Source organism: Hypomesus transpacificus, chromosome 2, assembly GCF_021917145.1.
Source record: "Hypomesus transpacificus isolate Combined female chromosome 2, fHypTra1, whole genome shotgun sequence".
In the NCBI taxonomy this organism is placed as follows: domain Eukaryota; kingdom Metazoa; phylum Chordata; class Actinopteri; order Osmeriformes; family Osmeridae; genus Hypomesus; species Hypomesus transpacificus.
The window spans coordinates 1,959,176-1,978,344 of NC_061061.1; the positions used below are offsets into that span (position 1 = coordinate 1,959,176).

General features: G+C 54.7%; 1 protein-coding gene across 3 annotated transcripts in view; it reads left to right on the top strand.

The window, feature by feature from the left end:
• LOC124477942 (transcription factor HIVEP3) overlaps positions 1-15,115 on the top strand; it is a 54,394-nt gene extending 39,279 nt beyond the window's left edge. For all 3 annotated transcript variants that reach the window (XM_047036029.1, XM_047036036.1, XM_047036022.1), the window contains 8 exons: positions 1,890-4,194; positions 4,299-4,579; positions 4,779-6,866; positions 7,256-7,527; positions 10,039-10,214; positions 10,705-10,812; positions 12,026-12,645; positions 13,011-15,115. In XM_047036029.1, the coding sequence (XP_046891985.1) occupies positions 2,229-4,194; positions 4,299-4,579; positions 4,779-6,866; positions 7,256-7,527; positions 10,039-10,214; positions 10,705-10,812; positions 12,026-12,645; positions 13,011-13,679 (6,180 nt within the window). In that variant the 5' untranslated portion in view covers positions 1,890-2,228 and the 3' untranslated portion in view covers positions 13,680-15,115. The remainder of the gene's footprint in view (positions 1-1,889; positions 4,195-4,298; positions 4,580-4,778; positions 6,867-7,255; positions 7,528-10,038; positions 10,215-10,704; positions 10,813-12,025; positions 12,646-13,010) is intronic.
• The last annotated feature ends 4,054 nt before the right edge of the window (positions 15,116-19,169 follow it).

The window sequence follows — 19,169 nt, forward strand, 5'->3', positions numbered from 1 at the left end:
GAATCACTCCCCAGGTCTCTCGCCGTCTCTCACTTTCTCTTCTCTCACTCCCATGTATTTCTTTCTCTTTTTTTCATCTGATTCATCTCTCTTTTTCTCTGTCAGTATCACCCTCTTCCCATCTGTGAGCTTTTCTCAATATTACTGTGTACGCTGCTGAACTATGTTTGTGGAAATGAATTACTGAAGCACGTTTTTTGGTGTTTTTATTTTGTTGGTATATCCAAGTAGGATGTTGCTCTCACATATCTGACATGCACATCATTTACCTCAGCTACAGCTGTCCACACACACAGACACACACACACAGACATACAAAGACACACACAAACAGACATACAAAGACACACACAAACAAAGTCACAAACAGAGACACACACACACCGAAACAAACAGAGAGACACGCACACAAAGTCTCAAACAGAGAGAGACACACACACATCATACACACACATGCACACACACACACATCATACACACCTCATACAGACACATACATACACACAAGCACACACATAAGCCCTCAAGTAAACACAGACACACACAGAACTGGGAGCTGACAGGGTGAGTAGGAAAGCGGAAGGTTCTTATGATGATTGATTCAGTAGATGAGCTTCAGCTGGGGTTGTCTGCGGCTGGCTACGACAGCTCAGCAAAAATGTTTTGATTGGCTCAGGCTGCGCCCTGAATTGGTTTTTATTGGCTGTCGCACACAAATTTTGTGTGTATTGCTGGAGTTCTTGTAAGAAGGGGAAAACAGTGTTTAGTAAAAGATATGTGAAGATAAGACCGTCTTCTCCTCCTGCTCTGATACTGCCCCTAGTGGCTGTGTGGAGCACGGCAGTCCACGGTGCGTTCGCTGAAAGCTACTGGCTGTCAGGTCTCCTAGATTCACAAAACGACAGCCTTCCTCTTCTCCTCCTCCCTCTCGCCCCTCAACGTCGAGCGCCAGATCAGATAAGCTCAGGCTGTATTTCCAACGTTTGCTTTGACTCGGTGCCATAACATTGCGGTCTTCTCGGCGGGTGCTCCTCTGCTCCGTAGCTCCTGTCCGCCCAGCGTAGAGCAGCGTACCGTTAACGCTGTCTCGGCCAGAAGGCCCAGGTCAGACACCCACATCGGCCCGTCGGTAGCAGGAAGCAGTTGTAGAGGCCAGTTTCTCAGTGTGGAGGCTGTGTGCGAGACTGAGATCCTTTTACTTGTGTAACCTACTGGAGAGGCAAATCTGAGTGAGGGAGAGTGTTGGAGACGCTTATTTGTACAGCCCTCGTGGTGTTTGTGTGCGAGAGGAGGGAGGTTGTGCGTTTTGTTCTGGGTTTGTTCATCCGTGGGGTGTGTGTCTGTTTGCTAAGGTATTAGCATGCTAGCGGTTAGAGTCTAAAAGAGTGTTTTCTCCCCCCTTCAACACAGAGCGGGTCTTTGAGCACATTTAGATAGAGTGGCCTTACCCGCTGAATAGCAGCTCACTCAGGACCGTGTCACCGGCCAATCTCGGTCAGCGCCTGTCCTGATGACAGCAAGGCAGCATTAGCACGCTGCTGACGCTACCTGACTAACGTTCTCATTAGAACACTCAGCCCGGCACTCTGCCTGCCGTATTAGTCAGCGTGGGATACGATTGGATACTAATGACTGGAAACCTCCCACCTCCTTCATCAGGACGTGTTTGTTCACACGTCTTTTTGGGAGGCATTATCTGACACTCAGAGCGTGTCGGCGTGGGGGTGGCCTAATGCGGTATACGTGCCTAATTCCTCCGGATCTTCCAGTCAACAGTGACACACTGTCATGGTACGGTGGTGATGACGAATAGTGATGCCACAGATGTATGAGCCTTTTGTTTCCCTTCTCCGGCTCACAAGTGCTCTTCTCTGTGTTTGTGTGTGCAGACGCAGAGCCTCAGAGGAGCCGCGGAGAGAGAAGGAGCGGAGCAGAGGAGAGAGAAACCCAGCAGAGCTGTCAAGATGGCTCAGGGCGCGCAGAGACACAGCTGCCCGCCTATCGCTCTGCATCCATGTTTACCTGCATCCCCGCCGCTCCAGGGGGCTTTTTAATGATGTCTTATTTGGTCCTCTTGAATGACTTTTGGCCCGCACCAAAGAGGTCCTCTCCCGCGAAACCTTTCTCTGCGAGTAGTTGTTCCCCAGCCCTAGGCCTCCATGCGTCTCCCAGGCTAGCTCCATGAGGCCCCTTGACCCCCTGTGTCCGTGAGGCCCCCTCCCCACTCTATGGAGGCTGAGTCCAGCCATCCGTCCGATGGGGAACGCTCCGGAAGGCAAGAGCAGCCTCTCTCTGATGAGCCCCCACCGGGCTCCCGTCCACCGCACCCCCCTCCCCCCAACCCCCGGCCTGTCCACGGGGCCCTGGGGCGCCCCCACCACCGCCAGCCCCGAAGGGGAGACCTGCTGCTCCGGATGCAGCAGCACCGAGCTCCTGCCCCAGCATGGCAGGCCTCAGACGCCCCAGGGCCCTCTGCGGGCTGCAGATTCCCCTCCCCTTCGCCCTCCTCCGGTTCCCCCGTCCCCTCCTCCACCACAGGATGCCCCCCCCACGGGGGCTCCTCCCAGGCTGGCCAGGAGGGTTCGGAGGGGGCCAGCCAGCCCAGGCGAGGAGACAAGAAGCCCCCGAAACCGGGGAAATACATTTGCACTTACTGCGGGCGACCCTGCGCCAAGCCTAGCGTCCTCCAGAAACACATTCGCTCGCACACGGGCGAGAGGCCCTATCCCTGCGCCCCATGCGGCTTCTCCTTCAAGACCAAGAGCAACCTGTACAAGCACCGCAAGTCCCACGCTCACCGCATTAAAGCAGGCCTTGCTTCCAGCCGTGACGAGCCCAGCCTAAGCGGGCCCGAGGCCCAGGGGGAGGACCCCGAAGAGCCCACGGAGGGCGAAAGCACTGACTCGGAGGAGGAGACGGGCCGGCACCAAGCCTCATCCGTCGCCAAAGAGAGGCAGGGCCAGCAGAAGAGTGGCAGCGTGGGGCCGGGCCCCGAGGAGAGCCACCGGCCGGAGGACTCCCAGGCTGTGAAGCAGAGGTTGGCCATGAGGCTGAGCGAGAGGAAGCGCGGGCCCCTGGCCTCTCCGGACGATGCCCCCTCGTCCTCCTCCACCTCCTCCTCCTCCCTGGGCCCTGGCAGTAAAGGCAGCACAGAGTCCGGCTACTTCTCCAGCTATGGCAGTGCCGAGCTGTCCCAGGTCAGCCCCCCCAGTGCCAACGTCAAGACCTACGCCGAGATCATCCTGGGGAAGTACGGCCGGCGCAGCCCCCACCAGCTGCACCCCCATCCCCACCCGCACGCCTCATCCTCAGGCCCGGAGGAGAAAGGCCTCCCCTTTGGTGTACCCAAGACCCAGGTCATCGAACACATCACCAAGCTCATCACCATCAACGAGGCGGTGGTGGACACCAGTGAGATCGACAGTGTCAAGCCCCGACGTTCCTCCCTCTCCAGGAAGAGCAGCCTGGAGTCGCCCAAGTTCTCCTCCCCTTCCAAAGACCCGTACGTCTTCGAGCCCAAAAGCGACGCCCCTGGGCCAAGCGGCCTGGGGGCCCCCTGCGGACCGGATGGCGAGCCGTCCGGGATCCAGGTGTGCTCCACCGCGGTGCCTCTGCTGAGAAGCCACTCCATGCCCACCTGCGCCAGCCAGGGGGACCCCGCCAGCTGTGCCATCCCCCCGAAGGGCTTCCGTCTCAGCCAGTCCTTCGACGAGCAGCAGGCGATGGTGGCGGAGATGAGAGTGGGCCACGCCCAGCGCATGCTGAGGCGCCAGCCCGCCATCGAGATGCCCCCGGGTGCCGAACTTACCCAGGAGGAGGCGGGCCCCTCATCCTCATTCCCGGGGACAGGAAGCGAACCATCTCGCAGGCAGCAGGAGCCGGAGGGCAGTCGGGGCCCCTGGCTGTATGAGTGTGAGGCCTGCAGGGGCCGCTGGAACCAGAGAGACAGTTACGAGGCTCACACCAAGCTTTGCCCGGGCCAGCCCATCCAGGAGCAGCCAAAACAAGACGCCGGCGGCAGGGCGTTCCGTGGGGACCGCCCCCAGATGATGCACTATAAATTCCGGGCGCTGGCCATGGCGGTGAGGAAGAGGAGGAAGGAGGAAAGCCTGGAGGAAGACCCCCCGAGCCCCTGCAGTCCTGCCCCCCCCACCTCAGTGCCAAGCAGACCGGAACACGGCCAAACCTTCTCAGGCATGTATTTAAATCTGCCGATTGGTTCTTTCACTGTAAACTTTGCATTGACACCTCCTCCCTGTGGCGATAGCATGGTAACCCCCGTGGTTCTGTCTCCCCAGGTGCCCCCTCCCAGGCCGATCCCCAGCAGCAGGACAGGAAGGGCGTGTCCGTCATACAGCACACCAGCTCCTTCGAGAAGCAGGAGAGCTTTTCGATGGAGAGTCAAGAGGTGGAAGCGAAGGGGGGCCAGCCAACGCAGCCGCCAGAGCCCAGACCCTCGCCCACCACATCCCGCCTGGTCCGCCAACACAACATACAAGTGCCGGAGATTCTAGTTACCGTGGAGCCTGATGCTGACATGCCGTCCGTGTCGCCCCCGGCAATGGCGTCCTCGTCTAAGGTGTGGTAAACCGTTGTGTGGTGTGAGTGCTTGGGAAATTGAGTTTGAGTGAGCAACAGAATTTCTTGGTCCCTCTACGATTCTTTTTAATTGCTTTTTAATAGCCCTGTTATATAACAATATTATGTGACACTGTAGATGTCCTAAGAAGATTATACTGATATGAGATGGATCATTTCTTTCTCGTCCTTCCTTCCAGGAGATGGAGAAAGTGGAGGAGTTCCAGTGGCCTCAGAGGAGCCACAGTCTGTCCCAGCTTCCCGCAGAGAAGCTGCCACCAAAGAAGAAGCGTCTCCGCCTAGCCGAGGCCTCCCAGTCCTCCAGGGAGTCCAGCTTCGAGTCGGTGTCTCTTCCCCGCAGCCCCAGCCAGGAGAGCAGCATCTCTCACGCCTCCAGCCGCTCTCCCTCCCTGGAGGACCCGGGCAAGCCTGAGGGGGCGCTCTGGGGCTCCGGAATCCAGGGCTCCCACATGCTGACAGTGCCCTCGGCCTCCCACCCACACCACCTCCACCAACCCTCCAAAGAGATGCGACGCTCTGCCTCGGAACAAGCCACGGCCAGCCCCGAGAGCCAGGCGCCAGACGTGGAGACCAGGAGCAAGTCCTTCGACTACGGCTCCCTCTCCCCGCAGCAGTCTGCATCCGCCTGGAAGGAGAGGAGAAAGTGCCTGCTGGTGAAGCACGCCACCCTGGGAGAGCCAGAGCAGGACGAGGGGGCCTCCGGGGGTCAGCCGCCCAGGAACGGGAGCCCCCAGCCTGGGCCATCCTTCCCCGGCCACCTTGGCCTCTTCCAAGCTGAGGCCGGCACCTCAAGGCTCAACACGGAGGCCATCGGGAAGACGCTGCAACTGCTCCAGCCCCAGATCTTGCCTCTCCACCAGGCCCTGTTGCCCCTCCGGCCCCAGGGCCAGGACCCGCTCCCCCCAGGGCCTCTGGCCCAGCTGCTGCCTGCCACCACAGCCATTACCGAGGTCCTGTCCACCCAGATCATCCACAGAGCTTTCCTGCACACCCGCAGCGGCCCTCTTCAAGTCCACCCGGCACAGCTCCACAGGGTAGAGCGCGTAGGCATGCCTCTCCATCCCTTCTCCAACCTGCTCCCCGTCCAGTTCCCCAGTGGGGTAGGGACCAGCCAGGCCCTGTACCTTCCCATGCCACCCGGACTCACTATTCAGATGCCCTCCCACCATCCCGCCCTCCGAGAGGCCAGACCCTCCACCTCCTCCAGCTGTCCCGCCCCCGTTCCCCACTCCCTGGTCCCCGTCCCCTACAACCAGCACGCCGCCGTGCCTACCATCGCCACCTGCATGGAGCAGCTGACCCCCGTGGTGTCCCTGGTGGTCCCAGTGCGTCTCCAGACCCACGTCCCCACCTACACCAGGGCCGTGTACACCACCCTGTCCCAGATCTTGGCCCGCTCGCAAGACCCCATTGTCTGCACGGCCATGGTCATCATGGGGCAACTGGAGCAGGACAAACTGCAGAGGTCCTACCTGAAGCTGCCCAGTCCGGACTTCAAGAGCTACTTGCCCCTGTCTCTGCCCCTGGAGCTGGTCCCCAGCCCTGGGGAAGACTTCGGTCCCCTGGGGCCGGGGGGCAGCAAGCGGATGCTCTCCCCAGCCGCGAGCCTGGAGCTCAGCTCTGAGGCCCAGCGGCAGCAGAAACGAGTGAAGGAGGAAGAGGCCAAGGAGGAGGAGGTGGAGGAGGAGGAGGTGGAGGAGAGGGTGGAGGAGAGGGTGGAGGAGGAGGAAGAGAAGAGTAAAGGTTCTGGGAGCCATCTGGAAACGGGGGATCACAAGGAAGAGCTTCCGAAGAGGGTGGAAGGGGAGGTCGCAGCTGTGAAGGAGGAGCAGGAGGGCGAGGAGGTGGTGCCGGAGCAGGCGGAGCCCGACAGGGAGGAGGAGTTACCAGGAAAATCTGAGCCAAAGAAAGAAGAAGTAGAGGAGGAGGTCACCCAGCAGGCCAGCGCCCCACAGCCCCGGAACCCCGAGGCACGGGAGCCGCCCTCCTACCCCTGCCTCCACACCTCCACCTCGGTCAGCTGGTGCTACCTGAACTACGGGAAGCCCAACCCCTCGGCCCAGAGGGAGCCCCAGGCCTCCGTCTACTCCTCCTGGAGCGTCAGCGTCCACAACCCCAACCTGCCGGGCCTCAGCACCCGACTGGCCCTCGGCCTGCTCCGCTCCAAGCAGCAGCACAGCTCTGAGACCTACACCACGGCCACAGCCCCGGGCGCTGCCTCCAGCAAGCTGGTCCCCGCCAACAGCAGAAAGCCACGCGTCTCAGAGGTAAGTATATCAGCACTATGGAGCACACCGCAGGGAGGGGGAACGGGCTTGGTGCCTTGTGTATTTTGTAGCTGAGATGGTGTTACTTGGCCGGGAAATTCAGAACGTTCCTTGACTCTGACCACTGGAATACTGTTACAACTATGCACTTCTGATCCTTGATCTTCTGCTGTACTTTCTACACGCACTATTTGCCTTTCGATAAAAGCTCAATGAAAAACATTGTCGAAATGTGATGTAAACGATAGAAGGGGGGGGGGGGGGGAAACGATATTTTGTCAAATGATGATATGGAGTGTTGACGTGAACTTTATTTTCCCCTGTTGTCTGTTAATGTGGTGGCCGTGGCTCAGCCTTGGTGAATTTGCCTGTGTCTGTCTCGAGTGTAGGTACCAGCCACCCCACCCAGCGCCTCCCTCAGACTGAAGGAGCAGCGGAAGCCCGAGAAGGACGAGCAGAAGAAAGGGAAGAGAGAAGAGGAGGGGGCCTCCACGTCCAAGCACAGCGAGGCCCCTCCCCCTCCTCGTCTCAGCGGGGGAGGGGCCTCCATGTCCAAGCACAGCGAGGCCCCTCCTCCTCCTCGTCTCAGCGGGGGAGGGGCCTCCACGTCCAAGCAGAGCGAGGCCCCTCCCCCTCCTCGTCTCCGCATCTTCGAAGGGGGGTAAGAGAGAGACGTTTCCTGTTGATTTTTTTTATGACAAACACGCATCTGCATATCAATGAACTGCATATTCCTCTCTTCGTTGTAACCCTGAAAAGGGAGCATTTGAGTTCCTACTGCCCTCAGGGACTCCGCAGAACATGTTCCACTCTCAAAACGAACTACCTCATCTTCGGTTGCTTCTGGAATAGGGTTTGGAGAAACATGGGGGGGAGGTTGGGAGGAGGGGTGGGGTTGTGGGGGTCGAGGGGAAGGGGGGGGGGGGGAGGGGGAAGGGGGGGGGTTTCAGACAAGCCGTGAGTTTTCCTCCAGACTCGTTTCAGGAGAGATCCTCATTAGTGTGTGGATCCCTTCCTCACAGCTGCAGTTTAGCTTTGGAGATAAGAGAGTCCAGCACCTCTCGTCCTGGGGGTGAATGCAATAATTGGGTGTGAATATTGATCTAATTGCTGTGTGTTTGTGTGTGTGTGTGCCTCTCTGTCTGCATGTGGGTGTAGGTGCATGTGCGTGTAGTATTCCTCGTTGAAAGCCGATCTTCAGTCTTTCCTTTGTCTGACTGCCTCACACTATTTTCCTCTCTCTCCCTCCGTCTCTCTCTCTCTCTCTCTCTCTCTCTCTCTCTCTCTCTCTCTCTCTCCGTCTCTCTCTCTCTGAATCTGGCTTTTTTCCCACTCACTAACTAACCTGAGAGAGGTACAGTCTTTCTCTGTCTCTCTCTCTATCTCTCTCTCTCTCTCTCTCTCTCTCTCTCTCTCTCTCTCTGTCTCTCTCCTCTTTGTCTGCTTCTCTTCATGTTCTGTGTGATGTCATGCAAACAAGCGCAGCTACACTCTCCAATCCGCCACCATCGATTTTCCACACATCTAAACGGCCTTCATTTTCTCCAGGCTGCCTCTCATGTTCACTCACAACCAGCGACAGGGACTGTCCTTCACTCTGTGTTTTCCAGACACATGCCCGGTGGCAACACTAAACACGCTTCCGGTAAATTACTGGACACGCCAGACAGCTCGCCCGAGTGTTTGTAATCACTTTTACGTTTTCATCCTGAGCCAATCCCCGCTGAAAGAACTGCAACACAACAGTTGTTCCTCACTCAATCTGCTTCTTTTAGAACTGAAGGAACTGTGAGGTGACTATGTTGGTGTGTTACTTACTTACAGGCTAAGTTTGTAGGACGCTGTTAGCTGAATGCTGTCCTTTTTCTTGGTTTCCCTCCAGAAAAGACTGATACTATAGTGTAGGTACTCTTCCTTTTACAGTTGGGACATTGTGTCACAGTCTTTGTGAAATAACATCTATCTGGGATTATAATTTAGATAGGTTTTTCACCGTTTTATCTTGTGTGTACATTCGCTACATACATAAATTATATTGTGTCATTGACATTTGACCCAGCTTGCACTTGCATGGAGTAATTGTGTTACTTCAATGTTATACCTGAAAACAACACATTAACTGCCATGTGTTTCTTGGTTACTGGCCCTATAGATAAACATTCTCATCGCTGTCTGTCTTGTGACTGTTGAACAAGGGCGCCAATCTTTCTGCAATCTGCATCCTCCCAGGGATGCTTTGAGTGTTCCCTGATCAAAGAGGAAATGTGTGGAACTGGTGTTTGACTGTACCTGCACGGCGAGAGGGATATTTTTAGCTGTGACACCAATTGTATGCCAGTGTGCGGCCGACTGCTTGGACTCGAATGCATTATAACCGCTCCCCTGAGACCCACAGGTTTTCTCCGTTTTGAAATGAGACTTTGTGGCTCTTCAGAATGGGCTTCTGTCTCCTCAAACTATGCTCACACACACACGTTCACCGCAGAGAAATAGTGCAGCATGTGTTAGTTATCTGATCGAAGACAGACACTGCAGGTTGTGTAGAGGACAGCCCGCCTGGATGACAGAAACATGGCTTGTTCCAGTGTCTTCACAAATAGCCCCTTTTCGGTAAACATTAGCAGAGCGTATAAACAACAATTTAGCAGAGCTAAATGTGTCGTCTGATTTTTATGTACTGCTGCCTATTTTGAGCCATTGGCTGGAACCAGGCTTCCCTTCCTTCATTTTAGTGGGTGCTGTTGTTGGCCAAGGCCACCCCCAGGCTGCAGCAGACAGGCTGCTGTTTGTCTGTCTGTGCTGGGTGGAGCTGGGATGGTGGGGACTGCAGGGGGAAACACAGGAAGTCGGTTTGGAGGGACTACCCCTTCTACTGCTGCTATAAAAGAAACCTTTGTTTAGAGATGCTATCTTCACCCATCTCTCCCTCCTTCCCTCCCTCCTTCCCTCCTTCTCTATCACTCGTTCTCCATCCCTCTCTCTTGCTGTCCCTCCTCTCTTTGGCGCTCTCTCTCTGTATTGCTGCTTTGCTTTTACTCTCTCCCTCCTCTCTCTCCATCTCTCCCTTCCCTCTCTCTTTTTCTCTCTCCCTCCCTTCCCTCTATTTCTCTCCCTCCCTTGCCCTCTCTCCCCCCCCCCCTGTCCCCTGTCCCCGTCCCTCTCCCTCCCTCAGGTACAAGTCGAATGAGGACTACGTGTACGTGCGGGGTCGAGGCCGAGGGAAGTACGTGTGTGGCGAGTGCGGCATCCGCTGCAAGAAGCCCAGCATGCTGCGGAAGCACATCCGCACGCACACGGACCTGCGGCCCTACGTCTGCAAACACTGCAACTTTGCCTTCAAAACCAAAGGTGAGCAGGATCCGGGGGCTAGCCCATGCACGGGTCGTCCCCCCGGGTGTGGATGTGGGTGTGGCTCGGTGGTCATGGGTTCAACTCCCCTCCTCGACCCCCCTCCACCCCCCTTCTTTTTTGAACGTCACTTTGGATGAAAGCGCATGCTGAATCCTTTTGTTACGTAGTATTCGTGCTGCACAAACGCCTGTGGTCCGACTGAGCATCCTTGCTTGTGTCCTGCGAGGGGCTGTCTGACAGACAGACAGACGAATGGATGGTCTCTAGTACATGGGCTCCGTACACTGTTTGTCTCTGGCTGTCCGTCCCTCCCTGCATCCATCCTTTCTTATCTAGGGTCTATCTAGGCATTGATCTCCATTACTGTTGCTAAGGTAGTATAATACAGTGTTTTTGTTGCATTGTATTGTACTTTAGAGTGTTGAGTAGTGTAATATAGTGTAATGTAGTGTGGTACAGTGTCACATCTCTCTGTGTCTCCCTCCAGGGAACCTTACCAAACACATGAAGTCCAAGGCTCATGGGAAGAAGTGTCTGGTGATGGGCGTGTCCGGATCATCTATGGAGGAGGAGGAGCCAGAGAGCGAGACAACAGGTACAGGGAGGAGGGGGGGGGAGGAGGGGGAGGAGGGGGGGGAGGAGGGGGAGGAGGTGTGGGAGGAGGAGAAGGTAGAGAGGGAGGGGGAGGAAGAGGTGGAGGAGGAGGGGGAGGAGGTGTAGGAGGAGGAGAAGGTAGAGAGGGAGGGGGAGGAAGAGGTGGAGGAGGAGGAGGGGGAGGAGGTGTAGGAGGAGGAGAAGGTAGAGAGGGAGGGGGAGGAAGAGGTGGAGGAGGAGGAGGAGGTGTAGGAGGAGGAGAAGGTAGAGAGGGAGGAAGAGGTGGAGGAGGGGGAGGAGGAGGAGGAAGAGGAGGAGAAGGTAGAGAGGGAGGAAGAGGTGGAGGAGGGGGAGGAGGAGGAGGAAGAGGAGGAGAAGGTAGAGAGGGAGGATTTGGAGGAGGTGGAGGAGGGGGAGGTGGAGGTCTAGGAGTGACAGGAGCAGGAGGGCGAGGAGGAAGAGGGTTCTTCTCTCCAAGCCAAGATTGACAGTTTATGTAACTCTCACGTCCTGGTCTGTTCCTCGCGACAGCCTTCCCGAAGACAAAACGAACAAAAAAAAACACATGAAATGCCTTCCAGACAAAATATGAATAAATGATGAGTGTGTTGCATTGCTTTTGTCCCAGTTGCTGCTGCTGATGGGCTGCTGAGCTGCGTTTGTACGCCTCTTGTACCGAGCAGCGTTTCAGACAGACAGCCATGTCCGCCCCCTCTCCCTCTCCCTCTCCCTACAGACTCCGTGCCACCCACCTATCCCTTCCTCTCACCCCTCTCTCTCTCGCTCCCTCTCGCCAGCAGACTGCACTCAATGGCACCAAGGACATGCCATTCAAGCAGCTTTTCATTCAGAGAGCCATCGACAACAGTTTGTGAATGAAGGCTGCCTCACGATTTCCAGTCCGTGACAACCTTGTCGGACCCTTCGCTTGCTATTTTTAACGTCGGTTTGATAAATGGCCGACGTTGTTGTCCTTTGTCTGATTTCTCTCTTCTTTGTGCACTTTCAGCTTGTGTTAGGGAAATGTGCTGCTCCGCGTGTACTCATGGGTGTGTGTTTGCGTAGCTTGGCAACGCTTCAAGGGCTTCGGTGTCGTCTGACTTTGAGCCGAGTTATAGTCGAACGGAATGAAGTTGAGGGAGGCGTTGGAACGGTATATCTTGCTGAACGTTTACTGGGGGGTTCTGAAGGACGTTTGCCTCTGATTGGTCCAGGAGGAGACAGGGAGGAGCCTCCGGGCGGGCCCGAGCACCAGTTCTCCGACGTGGACGATTCCGACGAGGAAGACGACGAGGACGAGGAAGAGGAGTCCTCGTCCCATGACGACCCGCCCTCCTCCTGCTCGTCAGACACCCGCCCCTCCACCGGGGGGCGCTCCACCAGCAGCGGGCGCTCCCAGCACGGCCCCCCCGGCCCCACCCAGGAGCCCATGGGCCCCGGCCCCAGCCAGGAGGCCTCCCCCCGGCGACTGTGGCCCAGCGGGCGCGCTTCCTCCCCCGGGGGCCAGAGGGCGCTGTTCCCCCGGCGGGGCTGGAGCCCCTCCCCCCGGGCCTTCTCCCCCAGCAGCGACAGCTGCTCCCCCGCCCGCAGTCTCTCCCCCAGGCTGGACCTGTCCTCCCCCAGCCGGCACCCCTCTCCCTCCCCCGAGCGGGGGCCGTCCCCCATCAGTACCCTCTCGCCCTTGCACCCGCTCTCCCCCCTCCAGCCTCTGTCCCCCAGCCGCTACCGGACGAGCCTGCGGGCCCGGGCCACCCCCTCACCCCTGGGGGGGCGGCCCAGGCCGTCAGCCTGCCTTCCCTGGGAGAGCCCTCGGACCCTGGGGAGCCTCAGCCAGGTCAGTTCTTCTGGGTCTTTTTCTTGGGGTTTGGTTGTCTTGATGCTGTTGGTCAAGGCCTATTCTTAACACCCCAATTGTTAAAACGAGGTGCGATTATGCCCAAGCACGATCCAAAGCGCCTTTGTGTGAAGGTAAATACTCATTTTAGGGGCTACTGATGGTCTGAAGCTGTAACTACAATACTCTTCCTAGCGTTGTGTTTACCAAATTTTTGTCCCCTCTTCTGGAGGACGTATGGAGTTGAATTCTCTGCTGGCAGGTCCGGTTTGGTCGGCTGCCTGTTAAAAACTGCAGTGGAAGCGGCACAGCGTACACAAGTTGAGAGAGTTGAGGTAACCTTGGTGTTCTTGCTCTCCCTGCAGGAGGGATGCGGTACTCCACAGCTGATTCCTCCAAAGGCCTGCCTTTTCCCCCCGGCCCTCCGCCTGTCCCTCAGCGAGAGCCCTGTCCCTCCGTCCCCCCAGACACTGTCCACCTGCCACCTCTTCAGCCACCTGCCAATGCACTCCCAGCAGACCAGGGTCCCCTACCCGATGATCCCCATCGGAGGCATCCAGATGGTCCAGGCCCGGGCCTGCTCCCACCCCACCACCACCTCCCCTTCCTCCCCGATGGAGAGGCCGTCCCTGGGCCTGGGGTGGAGGGAGGCGCCCTGGGGCGGGACCTCCAGGACACGAGGGCTCAGGACTCCCGGGGACCACTGGTCAGAGAGCCAGGAAGCAGGAAGCAGCCAATCAGGGCTGCGGGTCTCGGGCACAGCCCCGAGACGATCCAATCCCGAGACAGAGACCGCAGACGCGAAGCAATACGGCAGCTTGCATAGCTCTTCCCACTCACACAGGTCAGCCGCTGAGACCACGGAACCCTGGCCATTAGGTAGCCCGGTAGAACCGCCCCCTGGCCAATCACAGGTGGAACTGTCTCAGGGGGAGGAGCCTCCTGGGGTGTGGCCCAGATCAACCGGTCCAGGATTGGCGGAGGGAGGGAGTAAAGGCGGAGCCTCAGACAGTACAAACCAGAGCACTTACTAGTCTTGACCCTTCGATACGTTGAGCATTCTTTTTTCGCTTTTTCTTTTGGTTGCTACACTTGATTTTTTTGTACAGCTTTGTTTTTTATACAGTTTTCAATACAATTGTTAACTTAAACGTTTGTTGTTCTGCAATATTCAGGTTTGGTATATGATGCACTTTTTTCTTTTTTGACAATAATATTTCTGTTAATCTATATATGGATATATATATACCCCCTTTCTAAGTATCTTTATTGATACCGCTATCTTAATATATATTTGAATATATTATGTAAAGATCATACGAGTACATTTGTAAATGACCAAAATCTTTAATCAATAATAATGATATTTCCATTTTTGTTTGTCCCTTTGTCCAGTATTACTCAGACTGTCGTGGTTACTTGTGCCTTTCTGTCCGGGTGTGTGTTGGAGATGTTGACAGCCTGAAGGGTTGGGTTGTTTGGGGTTGCTGTCAGGTGTGTCAGGATCCGGAGGGTTGTTTGGGGTTGCTGTCAGGTGTGTCAGGATCCGGAGGGTTGTTTGGGGTTGCTGTCAGGTGTGTCAGGATCCGGAGGGTTGTTTGGGGTTGCTGTCAGGTGTGTCAGGATCCGGAGGGTTGTTTGGGGTTGCTGTCAGGTGTGTCAGGATCCGGAGGGTTGTTTGGGGTTGCTGTCAGGTGTGTCAGGATCCGGAGGGTTGTTTGGGGTTGCTGTCAGGTGTGTCAGGATCCGGAGGGTTGTTTGGGGTTGCTGTCAGGTGTGTCAGGATCCGGAGGGTTGTTTGGGGTTGCTGTCAGGTGTGTCAGGATCCGGAGGGTTGTTTGGGGTTGCTGTCAGGTGTGTCAGGATCCGGAGGGTTGTTTGGGGTTGCTGTCAGGTGTGTCAGGATCCGGAGGGTTGTTTGGGGTTGCTGTCAGGTGTGTCAGGATCCGGAGGGTTGTTTGGGGTTGCTGTCAGGTGTGTCAGGATCCGGAGGGTTGTTTGGGGTTGCTGTCAGGTGTGTCAGGATCCGGAGGGTTGTTTGGGAGGGTTGTTGGTCGTCAGGGGAGATGAGGGTTGCATCAGACCGCTTCACAGGAAGCCTTAGCTGGAGAATGTCGCAAAGAAAATGCACTGAAGTCATATTTTGTATTGGAAAGATTGAATTTGAACTTATATCTCTGTACAGAGACGAGGACTTCGTATTTATTAGTTATGTGAGATGATTCACTGTATTATTACTGTTGTTGTGTTTTTTTACTTTTTCCGGGGAAGGGGTTGGGTAGAACCATAGCATTGTTATTGACTCCCAAATCTGTGTGTTTTTTATCGTTTTGTTCTCTTTGACTTGAAAAGGAGCTGGAGACATGAAAGGTCTCGGTGTGTTCGCCCCTGTAGGAGGATCAAGTGCCCCGTTTCACACGACGCAACTTTCTACGTCTCCCAACGAATAAAACAAAACAAGTGCACTCGACTTTCCCAGCAAGTCCTCTGTGTCATGACTGAGTTTCAAACATTTCCTACGTTGTTTTGAATACTTCATTCATTTCGAACAAATCATATTTCCAATCTGTGCTGACCCGATGCTGGGGCGACAGACTTCCTGTATCCTGGGTTAGTGCAGTGGCGTGTGGGGGGGGAGCGAGGCGGCGGGGAGAGTGGGAGTTCTAGAGGCAACGTTCTGGACACATTTTATGGTTTCCCTGTGTTATCAACCCCCTTGTGTGTATCAGCACAGCTTCCGCGGGCAAAGAGATTTCCTCCAGCGAAGGCGTTGGGAGGGGACATGCAGGAGATATTCAAAATATGCCATGAAAAAGGTTGATCAGATTTTCGTATGATCCTGATCAGAAGAAGAAAACGCATCATATTTACAGCGTAAAGCGTTAAGTCTCTCAGAATCAACTGGTCGTCCTTTCCTTCACCGCTCTTCGCTGACTGAAGACCTCGGCAGATCCATGGCCGTCGCCGTCGCTGACTGCAGCGCTACATCACTAGGTGTCTCCATTGAGTCATAGAACTTTCTGGAAGAACATGACTGGCACACGACTGTGGTACAGCCTGTCCAAGACGACGCTGGTGTCCTGGAGAGATAGTCGATAGTTTGTCAAGAACAAAAACCTCCGTCCTCACAGCGGGCAGTACTTCCTCACTGGGACATCATAATACAACGAGTCATCCAGGAGCTGGAAACTGTGTTCAAGTGTGAATCTACTAATCCCTAGTGTGAATGAGTGCTTACATATGGGTCAAGTGTTACACCCATACCAATCATTTCCGTTTGTATAACCTCAAACACTCGATCACCAAATCAAAGCATTAACCCTCTCATCTGCTCTTTTACGCGGCAATCGTTTACGAAACGGGCGTGACCGTCCAACCAATTTCCATGCCGTCGTCTGTTCATATCAAACGGCGTGTGTGGCCACCTCGCCTTCGGGGGTCGACCAGTTTCTGCTGTCGTCAAATGACAGTGCGTCGTAAACGCCAGGGCCTCGGTTATGTAAAGGCCAGCGCCACAAGCAGGTTGCTTGGGGTGACGGCGCGCATCAGAGGGTCGCTGGGGGAGGCTGTTGTGGCTTCACATTCCTCGGGAAACATCACAAAGCCATCTGGAGGAGCTCTATTTAAAAGTGTCCTCGCGTCGCAAATAGAAGAAGGGAGGAGAGAGGGGAGAAGGAGTTGATTGGCCGGGCGCAGAAAGAGGGGGGGGGGGGGTTGCTTACTAACGACGCGTGGAGATCCCGCTTTCCTAATGAAAGGTAAATAGTCTTCACCACCAGGAACAAGGGGAGGGAGGATAGGGAGTCCGCTGCCTGCTGTGGCGGTCCCACAGAGAGGGGAGGAGCTGCATCGAGTGCTTGTCTTGCTCTTCTGCTTTTCCTCTGCCGTTCGTCTTTGATATCCTTGTTTTGTAGACGCCTGCCTTCTGGAATATGCTGGGAGTGGACAGGGATGTGCTGGGGGGGACAGGGATGATCAAGGATGTGCTGGGATGATCTGGTATGTGCTGGGATGATTAGGGATGTGCTGGGGTGGACAGGGATGCACTGTGGTGATCTGGGATGATCAGGGATGTGCTGTGGTGATGTGGGATGCACTGTGGTGATCTGGGATGATCAGGGATGTGCTGTGGTGATGTGGGATGCACTATGGTGATGTGGGATGATCAGGGATGTGCTGTGGTGATGTGGGATGCACTGTGGTGATCTGGGATGATCAGGGATGTGCTGTGGTGATGTGGGATGCACTGTGGTGATCTTGGATGATCAGGGATGTGCTGTGGTGATGTGGGATGCACTGTGGTGATGTGGGATGATCAGGGATGTGCTGTGGTGATGTGGGATGCACTGTGGTGATGTGCCTAGCTGTGAAGCCTGAAGCAGCTGGCCTTCTGAAGGGGTGAACTCGTAACCTCCGGGTCAGGAATGTGACAAGGAATCTTTGCTCTCGTGCTCCGGAGCAGTGCGTAGATCTCATCCCCTTGTCACACATTCCACATATTTCCCAGAAGGGAAACCCAGCGAAGGTTTTTCTTTTTTTTCCTGTCTCGCATATCTCATTGGTTATCTGCATCTCTGACAGGTGATTCTGTAAATCCTGATGGATCTGATAATCTCCCATCCTCTAGGTGATTTAGACGGAGGGGCTTTCGGCTCATCTGTCAGGATTACGTTTTTAAAGATGACTTTATCATCCAGTTAACTACAGTACACATTTGACAACTGGGTTTAGTCTTCTGACCTGCATCCAACCCCTGCTATTATATTAGACAGCGCACATTGTTTTGTTCTTGCGTGAGTCACTGTTAAACATGACTGAGACGCATGACTACAATGTCTAGAAGGAAAAGTACCAGTTCGTCAAATCAGTCTTTACTTCGTAGAACTCCACGGTTTGCTTTTGTGAGGTAAATTCCTATGAACGTGCAAAGTCTATTTTATACGTCTGGAACACAAGAAATACACAACCCAGTTCTCTGAGAAATGACTGTATAGTGATACTGAACCATGTTTAGTATAGAACTCTAAATCAAGATCAATTCAATACAAAACAGGACAAAACAAAGCTTTGTCTTTGATATCGTAAAAGGGACTCCTCTGAGAGTTATCCCCTACAGAAACCTGCTCCCACCCAGATCCTAACCTTCGGAGAGTTCCCCGCCCCACCAACAAGCGACCACCCGGAATCCGAACCTCCAGACACCACCTGACTCGTCCTTGACTCATCCCCAGCCCGTGACTGACAGCTCCATGTACAGCTGGCTCATTTTCATAGCCATTTGCCTCATTTTCCTATCGGACGATTGAGAGGCTCAACCTGTCAGTCGTGTCCCATCTTCGCCAGAGAAAACCGGGGTCCACTCCCCTCCCGGTGAACCGGGCTAATCTGACCACGCAGAGGAGATTAACGGCCACCGCCATTTGCATGAGTAAGAGCTGCTATTTGGCTATCGGGACGTCCGTTGCATTGGACCTCAAGCGGAAAAGAATACGCTTAAATCTCGTGTATCGAATCAGCTCCTAATCCATTTTCATGACTTCATTACATTCCATCAATCTTTTTTCCACACCATTGAAAGTGTACTTGAAATGCACAGATTGGGTATATTCACATACTTATGGACACATTTGTTTAATATGTTTGTACTTTGTAAGTAAACTTGAAGTATGATCCTTTTTTGGGGTATGACAAATCCCGGACAGTTTATCACAAACCCGGCTCATGAGTGTTGTGTGTGTGTGGGTGAGTGAGAGGGTCATCAGAAAGTCAAGTACTAAAGAGTGTAGAAACAAAACAGTCACACCGAAAAACACACAACTCAACAGAAGGTGTTGTGTGTGGAGAGAGGTCTCTCTGAGGTATGTGACAAGCTCTCTCTTTACAGTGGAAGTGGACACACTGGGCCCAGGTGGACCAGATCAACCACCTCCTCACCTCAGTCCACCGTCCTGAAACGAGAGGGAGAGAGCAGAGGACTGCAAACAGAGGATTAGGCACCAACCCTAAGGCCCCTGGCTGTGTGGGTGGCACGCGTCCCGACAACCGTCTTCTTATCTATGCTTGGGTTCCACTTAGTCATTTCGCATCAAACACTCTACGGACAAACATTTGATAGAAACACGCCCGAGAACGTTGAAATAAAATAGCAACTTCTTTGACAGTGTGTTGTCATTGAACACAGAGTCTTTGAATGCCATGAATAACAAAACAAAGAATGCCAAGTCATTTCCTGAAATGAACATTGCTTGCTTGTTTTATGGTGGGTCATCAATGGTTGATGACCTGTGTATGACATGTGTATGAGCCAGGTTGTTCCTCCACCACAACCACACATGAAACGGTCACATCACGAGGGTGTTCATCATCACATCCTAAACCACCCACCCACGGTGTCGGATGATTTGTCTCGGAAATGTCTGTGTGTTTGATTTAGTAGATTTAGTAAGCCGTGGCCTTATCTCACCGGTGAGGAGGGGAAAAGGACAAACCTTCCGTTCCTCTATCCCTGCTCCGGGCTGCTGGGG